At 36.5% G+C, this 14,868-nt stretch overlaps 1 protein-coding gene across 1 annotated transcript in view; it reads left to right on the plus strand.

Moving 5' to 3' along the window:
* Window positions 1-14,868, plus strand: part of LOC150089623 (1-phosphatidylinositol 4,5-bisphosphate phosphodiesterase epsilon-1-like) — a 634,994-nt gene that overhangs the window by 513,340 nt on the left and 106,786 nt on the right. The window contains exon 37 of the mRNA XM_090390053.1: window positions 9,644-9,802. Within this exon, the coding sequence (XP_090246179.1) occupies window positions 9,644-9,802 (159 nt within the window). The remainder of the gene's footprint in view (window positions 1-9,643; window positions 9,803-14,868) is intronic.

The raw sequence follows: 14,868 nt of genomic DNA on the forward strand, positions 1-14,868 counted from the left end.
GCAAAGAAATGAAAATTTGACCCATCATAGATCAGTTTTAAAAATGAAAGGTAAGTGTTTAGTAGACTTTTTATCACATTCCCCTTTTTAATAGTGTTTTCAACACGTATTTAAATATAAAATTCTGGTAAAAGTAGCATTTTGTTATAATTTAAGTGCACAAATTCCACCAAAGTTAATAACAATTTGTGAAAAATCTAATTTTCTTTCATGATTTTTTAAGAAACCTGATGTGATGGAAACAAATGGAAGTCATTTTTAAAATCAGTAATAGAAAATGATTCAGTAATACCTTTTTCTGAGAAAACAGCACTGAATTTTTTTCAAAGTGCACAGTAGCACTGTTGGAAAGAGCTGCCTATGCAGGTTGTTCTTAGGCCACTTCAAACTGTCACCTGAGGTTGACCATTTAAAGAAATTCAAATTACGTGGATAATTATCTGAGGAGAGAGAAGAACATAATTTTTATTTTCTTATCTACTTTTTACTTTTTTTTTAGTATAGAAGTTTAGATAAGAGGGGATTACAGCAGGATTTCAAAGGTTATTTAGTATATTGTAAAGTTTATTTTAATAAGTTTTTTCTTTTCCTGTAATAGTTTGATTTTTTTTAATATTATAAATATAATTATTTGAAACTTTCTTTTATTAATAATCAGTAAATTTTATAATGTTATTACAAGATCCGCCTTGAACACTTCGTCAGAGGGTACCATGACTCATATGGAAATAGTCGATGACGATTCCCGGGTGAGTCATGATTTTATTTTTTGCAGAACCTGTGGCATGTATTCCAAGGTCAGCCTAGTAGATAATCCTAGCCCACTTGGAGATTCTTTTCTTTGTCACCGTTGTAAGGAGTGCACTGATGTTAAGTTACAATTTGGTGCATTGCTAGAACAATTTGAAAAAACGGGTGCTTGCCCTTGAGAATAATGTTTTTTTTTTTTTTTTTTTTTTGATTTGGTAGTTATTGGCGCATCGGCTTCTGTGGCCATATTGCACCTCCCAAGGTTTTTGCAGTACTTTGATCCAAGCCCGAGGCGGGAATCGAACCCGCGACCTTTGGGTTGCCGGGCAGGTACTTTACCCACTCGGCTAGCCCGGTCGGCTGAGAATAATGTAACTGGAAACTCGTCAGGGACTCAAGACTCTAGCAACATACCATGTGATCCACCAGAACAGAATAACAAGGTGCAAACTACTCCGGTTCGAAAGGACTTAGTTTTATTAGGGGACTCCATTGTCAAGGAAACAGGAAATATTTTTGTAATAAGGATAAGTGGACTAGAACCAGGGCCTTGTAGATTAACTAAAGACTTGAAGGACTCTGCAAGGCTTTTGGGGGGAAATTTCTATCAGCTTGGCGCACACTTGTAGGTAGAAGGAATCTGTTTTGTAGAGACATTTGGGGATATATTTAAACAAAGGTGGTGCAAGAGTTTTTGCCAGTATTATTGAGGATACATTAAAGGTTACACAAAAACAGCAAAGAGTTCTTTACTTATGTAAACTTTAGAAGGAAGGAGATAAATTACATTGCTCCACTTGATATCAATGGTTCAACTGTTGATGATCCTGCTCAGGTAGCTAACAAACTAAACGAGTATTTTGCAACTACATTACACATGAGGAGTTATTCAGTGAGGGGAATGCCAGAGGTGTATTCAACTCTGGCAGTAAGCTAGATAATCTTGTAATAACTGAGAGTAAAGTGGAGGAGAAATTGTTGAAGATAAACACAAGAAAGGCACCTGGGGTGGATGGGATCTATCCAGTTATATTAAAGGAGGCAGCAAAGGAAGTAAGAAAACCCTTAGCCATAATTATGAGAGCTTCCTTGGACTCAGGGGAGGTACCCACAGACTGGAGATGTGCAAATGTCACCCCAATTCACAAAGGAGGATCAAAGGCTGACACAAGTAATTATAGACCTGTGAGTTTAACTTCTGTTCCAGGAAAATTAACGGAGGCACTGGTTAAAGAAGCACTGCAGGATCATCTAGGCAAGGCTTCAGTTATAGCTCGGACACAGCATGGTTTTGTTAAGGCGAAGTCTTGCCTGACCAATTTGATTGGATACTATGATGCAGTCACAAAAGAACTGGATGCAGGGAATAACTTTGATATTATATACTTGGATCTTAGAAAGGCTTTTGATACTGTTGCACATGGAAGACTGCTGCACAAATTGGAGCAGTGTGGCATTGGAGGCAAATTGCTGCTAAGGATAAGGGGGTGGTTGAGGGGGAGAAGACAGAGAGTGGTAATCAATGAACACTGCTCATCATGGACTAATGTTATTAGTGGAGTCCCTCAGGGTTCAGTGTTGGGTCCATTATTGTTTTCTGTATTTATAAATAATATTGATGATGGTATATCAAGCTTAATGTCCAAGTTTGCAGACGATACAAAGGTTGGCAGGATTGTTAAGGACACTACTGACGCTATGCTGCTACAACAGGATCTGGAAAGGTTGAGCAGATGGGGTGAGAGGTGGCAAATGAAGTTTAACATTGACAAATGTAAAGTACTACATATGGGAAATAGCAACCCCAGAGCAACGTATCAACTTTGTGGTACTACACTGACAGTGGTAGAGAATGAAAAGGACCTGGGGGTAATTGTGCAGGCAGATATGAAGTTCTCTGAGCAGTGCAGATGGGCTGCAAGAGTAGCTCATGGTGTCTTATCAATGATATACGGGAATTTTTCTAGCAGGGATAAGGAGGTGATTATTCCCTTGTATAAGGCAATGGTCAGGCCACACCTTGAGTACTGTATACAGGTCTGGAGGCCTCATTTCAAGAAGGATGTAGAGCCGCTGGAACGAGTACAGAGAAGGGCAACAAGATTAGCGAATGGAACAAAGGGTTGCTCTTACGAAGAAAAGCTTAAGTTTTGCAAATTACAGTGTCTGGAGACTAGACACTGGCGAGGTGATCTGATAGAGGTGTATAAAGTCTTGAATGGTTTGAGCATGCTCAATGCTGATGGGATTTTTCCTCTTGCTCAGAATAATCACCTGAGAGGGCATAAATTCAAATTGAGGAAAGACAGATGTAGGATAGATGTGTGGAAATTTGCCTTTAGCCAGCGGGTAGTTGGTTGGTGGAACAGACTTCCATCCCTTGTTGTGGAAGTTGATAGCCTAAATAAATTTACGGCTCAGCTGGACAGGTATTTCGAACGAACGGAGGGGTGAAGTGGAAGGTTTTTTTTTTTTTTTTTTTTCTTTCTCTTGGCTGATGCTGCATAAGCTTGCTTTCTTGCATCATATGCCTCTACTAATATATGTTATATGTTATATGGTTCAGGGAAACTGCTAGTTTGGGGGGACAAGGGTAATATAGGTATACATTTATCTGATAATATTGGTCAAATTAACACTTGCAGATACCTCAAGAGTTCTTGTTTGTTACCGCAACAGAACATATTAGCGTGATGTTCTGAGGGCAGAAATGTTTCAAATGAGTGGGTGGCTAATACCAGGAAAGCGAGCTTAAATAACTTTAAGGGGTGTGTCAGGGTAGTTAACTATACAAGAACACAGGGGCTCACATCCGGTGAGTATGGGCTTGGCACACCCAGGGTCCTGAGCTGGATATCATCATTCTTCTCTTTCTTGGTGATTCCCTTCTACTTTTGACTCTCTCTCTCTCACTCTCTCAGGGTAATTCAGAATTTTTTTTTTTTTTTTTTTTGGCTGATGCAGCAAAAGCCTCAGGCGTCCTTGCACCATATGGCATAATGATAATAATAATAATAATGATAATAACACTACATCTTAATTGTTTGTACAGTAATGTCAGAAGTGTCATCAGTAAAATTAGTGAATTCGAACTGCTTGTTAGGACAAGTAATGCTGAAATAATAGTAAAGCTTACGGAAACATGGTGCTACCTGGAGATAGGGGATGATGAATTTCAGTATGGTATGTATTATGTATTTAGGAAGGATAGGGAAGATAGAAGGGGTGATGGGGTCATGCTTCTTATCAAAAGCAGCCTGAGTGCAATGAAAGCCTTCCCGGTTTCAGACATTCTGCATGCTAATATAGAATCTGTATGGTGTGAGATAGTTGGAAGCAAAGGTATAATGAGAGTGGGAGTAATTTACAGGCCAGGTGATTGTGAAGATTATGATGAGAGCCTCTACATGCAAATGGAATGGCAAGTAAGCGTGAATGTCTTATTATGGGTGATTTTAGTTTGCCTCTAATTGATTGGAGCAAATGAGAGGGAAACTCTACATGGGGGCCAAATTTTAAAATCAACTAGATGATTGCTATTTGTATCAACGTGTCAGGGAAAGTACTAGGGAAAACAATACTCTAAACCTCATCATTACCCATGAACCAGATGACACATAAGAGTGCTGACAGTACAGGAACCAGTAGCAGGAAGTGATCACAGAGTTCTGCGGTGGACGATGAAGAGAGAGGTAGCAGTAGTTAAAGGCAAAGGAATGGGGTTATAACTTCAGGAAAGAAAATTACAACGGCTTAAGGTGCTACATGCCCTTTATTAACTGAGTAGATATCTCACAGAGAGCAAATACAATTAAACTATGGTATACTTTAAAAACATTAATCACAGAAGCCTTGAATGCATTAAAAAAAAAAAAAAAAACCATTAAAAAATACTTCATGAGGAGGATTCCAAATTGGATGAATAATGAAGTTACCAGATTACTTGAGCAGAAAAAGACAGCATGGAAAAGTTACAGAGCAATAAAAACTATAAAAGCGTATTAAAGCTACAAATTGATCTGTAATAGTGCCACAGAAAAGGTTAGGCTGGCAAAGGCAGATTATGAGAAATCGCTGGCAAAGAGGGGGGCAAATCGATGGCATATGAAAAATGACCCTCAGTGTTTCTCTTGCTGTGATACGTATTGGACGTGTTTTACGCAAACTCTACGTGCACAATTACGATTCTACGATCAACGAAAGTTAAGATTGTTTTTTTATACATTTTCTAAACCTTTAAAAAAACTGTGTCGTTCAAACAAAGTAAATCTGATTCTCCTGCATCTAGTAAGAAAAGGAAAACAATATCTTTGGAATGTAAACTTAACATTATCAAGGATTTTGATAGCAGAATGAAAATTTGTGAATTGGCAAAGAAGTTTGAGCTACCGGAATCCACAGTAAGAACAATCATAAAAGATAAAGAAAGAATTCTTAAAGGGGTGAAAAATGCTCAATCCTTGAACTCAAGCATAATTCGTAAACGTCGTGGTATTATTGCTGAGATGGAAACAATGCTGAAATTATGGTGTGATAATCAAGTAAAAGTGAAGAATTGTCCAGTCGATCAGAACACCGTGTGCTATTAAGCTAAGCTGATTTTTGAGAGGTTGAAAGAAGAAGCTGGGGAGGCGGTCAAAGATGAAAACTTTGTAGCTAGTAATGGTTGGTTCAACCGATTTAAAACTCGCTGTAACTGGCACAGTATCGCGTAGAGTGGAGAGGCGGCAAGTGCCGATAAAGAAGCTGCGTCTTCTTTTTCCTGAGACACTCAAGGCTATGATAGAAGAAGGTGACTATAGCAGTGAAACCGTATTTAACATGGATGAGACTGGCCTGTTCTGGAAGAAGATGCCTAAAGGAACTTTTATTGTGCTTGAAGAAAAAAACTTTCCAGGTTTTAAGGTTTCCAAAGACCGATTGACAGTGATGGTTGACGGGAATGCAGCTGGTGACTGCAAGTTAAAACTTCTCTTAATTTATCATTCTGAAAACCCAAGAGTTTTAAAAAATATATCTAAAATTAGCTTACCAGTGATTTGGAAGTCAAATCATAAAGCTTGGGTGACAGCTTCCATTTTTGAGGATTGGTTTGGTCACCACTTCATACCCGAAGTCGAACGTTATTGCAAGTCTAAACAGATTCCATTTAAAGTGATGCTTCTTATTGAAAATGCACCCAATCACCCTCCTGCCACCCTAATTGATTTTGACCCACGTGTGAAAGTTGTGTTTTTGCCTTCAAACACAACCAGCTTGCTTCAGCCGATGGACCAGGGAGTCATCAAAACATTCAAGGCTTACTACACAAGGTGTTCGTTTGCACGTCTGAATGAAGCTGTGAGACAAAATAGTGAGATATCTGTTAAAGACTTTTGGAAACAATTCAATGTTTTAGATGCCATAAGAATCATTGAAGAATCTTGGGATAAAATTCACAAAAAAACATTGAATGGTGTCTGGAAGAAATTTTGTCCATTTTTTTTTCAAAAATGAGATGAAAAAAATGCCAGAAACTGATCATGTCATTCATGTGATAGAAGAAGTTGTTAATCTTGCCAGGCAATTAGATTTGGAAGTCAATGGTGATGATGCCAATGAGCTGTTGGATTCACATAGTCAGGAGCTGACAATGAATGAGCTCATAGAGATGCGTGATCAAAACGTCACTGAAGTATCTGACACTTCAGACCCAGTTCCACCAGAAAAGCACATGACAATTGCAAGCTTGACAGAAGGTCTCAGCTCAACTGAAAAGGGCTTAAAAATTTTTTGAAAACATAGACTCCAACGAAGAACACGTTATAGCTACAAAGCAAGGAATAAAAAAATTATTAGCTTGCTACGAAATTCTGCGTGAAAAAAAGGCGCTGTGTCATCAGACGAATTTGTTAGATTTTATGAAGCCATTGACATCGAAATAACTTTTTTACGTAACTCATTTATTTTTTTAATACATATTTTGTATTAATATGTATAAAGAACTGCAATTTTATTAAATATTTTTTTTCTAAACTAGTTTTTTTTGTTAGTCCTTGGTCCCAATTAAACAAAATTTATATTATTTATATGCAAAGTTGTACCCCGACTTACGCGAATTCGACTTAAGCGATTTTCGTCGGACCGACCTATCGTGTAACTTCGGGGTATTACTGTAATTTATTTTTGACTGCACCAATAATACATTGAAAACCCTGTGACCATTCTTTAGTTGGGTCTCTGAAATATTACAATTAATATTTCTATTCATAATGTATTATTCATTACATTACAAAATTATATGTATGGTTGGGTTGATTGTTTGGTTGGTCAGTTGACAACTTTGGCCAAAATGCACTAGTCATATGATCTACCATATGTTGTCTCTGTAATCTGTTGTGTAGGCCAAAAAACCTGGAATAACTTATGGAGGAAAACCCATTTCTCTCTATTTTTTGATTGACTAACTAAAGCCCTGAATAAAGAGGCCTTCAAGAATTTCTTCAGTCTGATGGGATTTGGACCTAGACCTCTTCAGATAAATGGTGTGGAGAGACTCACATTTAAAATTTTAAATTATTAAATTTTTGAAAGAAAGTTTGTAACTCTCAGTTATTAATCAAACAAAACAGTTGATTGTTTTCTCTTTTATTTATATTATGATCTGCATTTTTTATAATTTTTAACTATTCTTAAAAATAAATATTTGATATACAATTACATAGCCAAGTGGTCAAGAGCACGAGTGCAGGAGCACACACTCTTTGAGTGGACCGGGGTTTAAGCCCGTGACTGCTAAATATAATTAATGTTTGTATTGATTGATTTATTGTAAACTCCACTGACCTACTGGTCGTGCTGGAGTATAAACAAGATCATTTTTTAAATTGTTAAATTAAGAAGAGTATTCTAACAAGTCTGATATGAAAATTAGCCCTTTCTAGAATATATACTCATTCATGTATGAATTAACTTGAAATCTTTCAGTAGGTGCCGCAATCTCTTATCTATGACCAGTACACCCTAACCTTTACATTGTTAGTTTTCAGTACTAATTCTTATTATTTCTTTTCATGTTTAATGTCTTTATAAGAATAGGGTAGTAAACTCAGTTTATAATAGATGGCAGTATGAAAATAATTTTGAAAGTTGATGGAGGAGATTGCATCAGTTGGTCTCAGTTCTCCATTAAAATGACAAAATTTCCTGGAATTAGATCCAGAAGTTTATGAAACTAAATAAAATGATATATAAATAGATGTAAATGATATTGCAACAGCAATAAAATAACGATTAGGTTTTTATCTTTTGCTCATGATTTTTTTACAAATTTTTATTTTGCTATGACATTATGTAGCGCATTTGCATCATTACTACATAGCTTAATTTTTTAGGCAAACCGAAGTTTGTACATTGGCAAATGGTAACACCTCATTGCGAAATTCTTCATGAGTTTCTCTCCTTATACTTCAAATAAGTAATGCTTCCCCATTAGAGAAGGCTACTGTTATTTATTTTCAGTTGAGTACTCCTACTCAACTGCACTGTTTGTATGTGGGTAAGGGATAATAAAAACCTTTTCCACACCTCTACCTCTGTTAGATAAGAGAATATCAAAAAAGTAGAGGAAGGTTACAGCAGGAGAAGTAGAAGAAGGAAGGTGCTGTTGGAAAAGAAAAGGGACAGTTACTAAATTAACACTGACACTTACTCATTAATCACTCAATAATACCTGAAATAAGTAATGCTTCCCCAATAGAGAAGACTATTGTTACTTATTCTCAGTCTCTGCAGACACCATCCAGAACAACCTGCCCCATATACCTGTTTCAAAGCTATTTGTCTTTTCATCAGTGAATGGGTAGGTACCCAGAGGTATAAAGGGTGACAACCCAGTTGTGACTTTAGCATTAGCATTAGTAGAGGCATATGATGCAAGAAAGCAAGCTTATGCAGCATCAGCCAGAAAAAAAAAAAAAAAAAGACTTATTTTCACAAAGTGAGAGATGCCAAAAGGTGTGCTTCTTAGACTAATATTATTTTAATGCCTTTATAAGACATTAAAATAATATTATTTTAATTATTTAATGATGCATTAATGATGCAAATACACTACCTAATGTCATAGTTTGACATTAGGTAGTGTATTTGCATCATTCTACATGTTTGAGGCTTTGTGCCCTAAAATATTATTAGTCTAAGAAGCACAGCTTTTGACATCTCTCACATTATGTAAATAATGTTACAACTGGGTTGTCACACCCTTATACCTCTGGGTACCTACCCACTCACTGATGAGAAGCCAAATAGCTTTGAAACAGTGCTATCTGAGTGGTGGTACTCAACTGAAAATAAGTAACAGTAGTCTGCTCTAATAGGGAAGTGTTACTGATTTGAAGTATAAGGAATGCAACTTGTGAAGGATTTCAAAAATGTGAGATGTTACAGTAATGATGCCAATGTACAAACTTCTGTCTACCTAAAAAATTCAACTAGGTAGTAATGATGCAAATGGACTACTTAATGTCATAGTTTGAATTTTATATAGTTGGAGGCTTTCTCCCCTGAAATATTATTAGTCTAAATTTTTAATTTTTAAACTCTGATTTGAATTTTGATAATTTACTGTAATTCTAGCAATAAAGTCAAAATAGAGCACCTCCTCTCTCTCTCTCACACAACACATACATGCATGCACACACACTCAGTGAACTCATTCTTGAAAGTGTTAATGACTTTAAATGAATTTTTTTTTTTTTTTATTTAGCTAAACATAGCCTTTTTGCCTCAGTGAATGAAATTGCATTGCTTTTCTCTACCCTATTCCTAAATCTTTATATTGTTAGTTTTCAATACTAATTTTTGTTATTTATTTTTGTGTTCAACAATTTATATTTTATGCTTTTATTTTCAGGTAATATCTGGCCAGTATGTATGCCCTACAACCCATACAGGAAGTCCTCAAGTAGAAATTGAAGTTATAGGAATCCCTGTAGATTGTAATAGGCAGAAGACTAAACTGATCCAGAGGAACAGTCTTAATCCAATATGGAATGATACCTTCCATTTTAGAGTAAGAGGATATTCATTATCTGAATTCATCTTTTGTTTTGATTTCTTTAAATTTTTTTTTATCTTCTCCATCTCTTCATGCGATTGAGGAAAACTTGTTTAGCAGTCAGTGCAGTCTCTAGACCTAAACACAATACTGTAAGTTTGGTTTCACCAATGTTTTATATACCAAAAAGGCACTGAAATATGATCATCTGCCTAATATTGAGTCAATCCTCCATGGGCTTGCACACATTGTGGCATGGATATTATGAGGTGTTTGAGAATATCTAGATATATTGCCATACTATCTGTGTAACATTCCATAATTGTCTCACACTGAAGGGTGATGGAGCTACATATCTGTCAGTCCTTTTTGACTTAATCCTCCAGATGTTTGATGGGATTCAATTCTGAATTTGGAGGGCTCCTGTAGGAGGGTAAAGCCTTCAAAATGTCTTGCACATATGACTTGGTTGCAAAACCTTTCTGAAAGACTGTCATTCATCAGGGAACAGCAGTGATATCAATATGTCACTGCTGTGGTCAGCAATGATGGTGTGATAGGTCTCTCTCATATTTGATAACCTAGAGTATCCTAGCAAAAGTATGCCCATCCCATCCCATCCATCCCTCCCCCCCAGCCTTATACCCAGTGGTCAGTTGTGCCACTTTGGCTGCCTTTTTTTTTTTTTTTTTTTTGAGCCATTGCAGTCATCTTTCACTACATACACTTACCACAAGTTTGCACTGCAAGTTTTGTTTAAGTTGGTTGTGTTGTCCCTTGCTTGGTTGTTGTTTGGTTTTTAGGAGCATTAGCAGCTTAGGCCATATTACTCCGGGATATGCGGTGGTCATTCCCTGACCTTTCCGCATCATCCATATTTGGTGGTGACGGGCTCGAACCCCGGTCTAATCAAGAAGCGTGTGCTACGCACTGCTGCTCCTTCCCACCTGGCTACGGAGGCGCCCCCTTGCTTGGTACACTCATATGGTGGCAGATGAAGAAGAACAGCCTACTATACCTGCTGTCTTACAGTTGGACACACCTCCCCACTGTTTACATGACAATCATGCCTGTGAAAATTGATCACATCATGGTCCCATTACATGTTCATCAGGTGTTATACTACACTTCGTTATACATATGCCCATGCAACGACTGTTGCTGACTGTGCTCTCCCAGCCATGCTTTTATTGCTTTCATTAGGAGAGGTGATCCTCTTTCAGTATTATTTGTTGTTGTTGTTATTTGGTTTTTAGGAGCATTAGCAACTAAGGCCATATTGCTCTGGGGATATGCGGTGGTCATTCCCTGACCTTTCTGCATCCTCCATATCTGGTCGTCACGGGCTCGAACCTCGGTCCAATCAAGAAGCATGTGCTACATGCTGCTGCTCCTGCCCACCTGGCTACGGAGGTACCTCAATATTATTTAATTGTATAATAAAATTATACGCTTCTCACTACATGCAAAGGTACAGTAAATATGAGATACTGTATGACTTCATGACTGTGAAAATTGATCACATCGTGGCCCCATTACATGTTCACATCATGCCTACATTGTGCCAAAAATCTTTCTTGTCAATGACCACTTTTATCTTCCCCAATAGTTGCCATTTCATTGACATAGTCTGGCTCCTGTTATTTACCTCTTTCCCCCCACCTTTATACCTTATGCTAACCTTGATGACAGACCACAAATATCCTCAAAAATGTCATTTAGGAATGTCAAGAGCAGTCCAGAATTGAATCTGGGGAATCCTACTAGATTCCTTATCTGCCCTAAAGAATAATGGTTATAACTACTACCCTTTTGTGACCTATCATTCAGCCATTCCCTTTATCAACCTAAATACCTTACTTATAATCCCAGCTTGCTCCAGTATCTAATTGTGTGGGACTATGTCAGATGATTTATTGAAGTATGTTATATAATATCAAAATTGTTCCTTGTATCCAAGGAACAATTTTGATATATGATGATGTTGTAATGCTTTATAATGTCACAATAATTTGTCATGTTCAAGCAAGATTTCCCCTTTATGAGCCCAGACCTTATGATCTCTTTAATGTACCATGTCTGCTACTGTGCTCCTTTTGTGCGTAATTGATATGATTTTCCCTACTTGATTTCAGACTTATTGTCCTATAGATCAGATATTCCCAACTGGTGTGCCTTCAAAATTTAACGCATTCTGCCTCACCATCAAGTTTGGCAAAAAGCACTACAACATCATCTTGATGACACACCATTGCATATAATTTAAGGTAATTAATTCTGGGTAAAGTTTGCTCTATGCCCAGCACTATTCTGTAAGGCCCAGTATAGTGCCCAGTATTTTTCAGGGATCCTCACTCCTGTGCTTTTTTTTTAAAGTTGTTCTGGCATCTGATTTCATAATATACAGTACATACCTGAAGCCAAAAAAGTTGTGCAAAATTGCAGAATTTCTGCCTATCTACCATCATGCCCAGAATTGAACAACTGTGTTGTGCCCATAAGTCATGCTCACTAACTTTGCTTAATGGTTATATCATATTCTTTTAATATTTAAAATTTAATTTTTGGTGATTGTTGTTTAGAATAAATTAAATAAAAAAAATTTTAAACAAGAGTACAGTAAACCCTCGATTTAACAGACCCCGATATAACAGATTTCAGATTTAATGGACCAGACAAATAATAATAATACAGTAATATACATATTAATCTTGACCGTATTATTTTTTTTAGGTTATACTAAACTTCAGTGTTATTATTAATTAAAAATTAATAATAATTACCTATTTCCATTATTGTTTTGATAATCTTAAAGACATTATAAATCAGTTGCCTATTATTTACACCAGCTCAAAGAATGCATAGTTTACTTCAGAGATTTTTTCTGCCTGGTTCTTCAACCACTTTGTCCCTGATGTGAAGTGCTTCCAGACAGATGTTCTGAAAATTTCCCCCAATAATGTAACGGCATTGTTGCTTCTTGACAATGCCCCTGCTCATCCTATTTCTGAGAAATTAGTTAGTAAGGATGTCAGAATTAAATGTCCTTTTTTGCTTCCTAACACAACTTCAGTTATTCAGCCAATGGACCAGGGAATAAATTGCAGCCTGCAAGAGGCTGTATAAGAAGAACTTTTTGGAAGAAGTAATGGTTGTGTTGGAGGATGAAGAAGATGCAGAAGAAGACAAGAGGAGCCAGAACACTTCAGAATATATAAGCCTACAACATTAACTTTGCAGCTGCTTGGAAGGAGTTGAAGACTACAACTTTGGAAAATGGTTGGAAAAAGTTGTACAATATTGAACCGGATTTGGATTTTGAAGGATTTGAGGCAAAATACTTTCGGCACACCCTTGTAAATGTTGGCAACCAGGAAACAACTGAAGATGATGTTCTGAAATGGATTGAAAATGATGAAGGTGATCCTGGCTACCAAGTTCTCACTGAAGAAGAAATTGTGGACGAGGTCCAATATGGCAAGGCAGGGGAAGAAGAAACACAAGGCATTGAGGAAGAGCAAATTACACCAGCATGGCCTACACTGTCTGAAATGAGAAATCTCATGGACATCGCCATTCACTACATAGGGACATCTTCTGACCCTGAAATTGTCCCTTTCTATGAACATTTTCAGCAGTTCAGGGCAATTATTATTAAGAAACAACATCAGAGTGGTAAAAAACTGAAACTGGATGCTTTCTTGAAGCGAACTTCTCTGACTCCCACTCCTATTTCACCTCCAACTGCTTGTACATCTCAACTGTCTACAAGCAAACAGATGACACCAGTGCCTCCATTTATGAACATTTCAGAAGAATCTGAAGCTGAGCCCCTTCACCTCTACCTTCAGATACTGAATAATGACTACTGTACTACTGCCACTATGGTCACGACAAAATACTCTTCAACTACACTGTCAAAAAGGTGAGTAAATGTTACATATTCTTTATTATAATTTAATAATTTTATATTGTATAGTACTGTATATTGTATTAAAGCTTTTTTTTTTACATTAAGAACAATTAAAACTGCCCCCTTAGGTTACATTCGATTTAACGCACTTTCGGCATTAACGGACACCCTTTCTCCCCTATTAGTCCGTTAAATCGAGGGTTTATTGTATTTTTATTCATAGAGATACCATTTATTCAGGTAAAGACAAAGTTACATTTAAAAAGTCCAACAAATATGAGAATTACAATTATCACTGAATAATAAGTCATGATTACAATCATGACTTAGTATGCTGCAAGGGGAAAAAGGTTAGGATCTGCTGCTATAACTGCTCATCTCTACTTCAGTTTCCACCTTTGTGAACTATAGAGATGTTGATATTGTTTCCAGTCCAAGGGGATTACTCCTGAATACAATGATTATCTCATAATTATCCTCTCACAAGCATGCACATGTGTTATATATAGAAAATATATAGTGTGTAAAAGGAAAAGGAAGAAAGTGGCAAAGATAAGAATGTTTCTTGGACTAGGGCCAGAAAGAACTCAATGACCATAATGAATATAAGACAAGAAATATAAATAATAGAGCAAAGCAATACAGAAAAAGAGCCAAGAAATATATGTAAAAAAGTAACAGAACAAAAGAAATCGTGGTAAACATAAAAAAATAAAATAATAATAATATATATATATATATATATGGATATAAAAATATACAAATAAAACAGATAAGTACAGGGTATCTATAAATTATTCGCTTGATTAAAATTTTATTATAATATGTATCTAAAATGGTTTGCTGCAGTTATCAAAGCAATTCAGTGAGTTATTTTCTCATCAAGTTGCTTTGGGTTGACTGCATTGATCTGAGCATGCATTGTGACAGTACAACATTAAATTGGTAATGGTGCAGGAGAAAGCAATGAGTGTTGTGGCTATAAGATACCAAATCTTACTAATTTTTTCTGGAATTCTCGATGGGAATTCCAGAAAATTCCACCTACAGAACAATTAATGAGGCAATATTTGAAACAGTTTGAAGAAACTGGCAGTGTACTGTACCAGAAAGGAACAGGTAGGCCTAGTGTATCTGCAGATAAAGTTTCAGAAATTCAGGAAGTGTT

The sequence above is a fragment of the Mastigoproctus giganteus genome, chromosome 2 (genome assembly GCF_048544385.1).
Source record: "Mastigoproctus giganteus isolate SK-2022 chromosome 2, ASM4854438v1, whole genome shotgun sequence".
Taxonomy (NCBI): Eukaryota; Metazoa; Arthropoda; class Arachnida; order Uropygi; family Thelyphonidae; genus Mastigoproctus; species Mastigoproctus giganteus.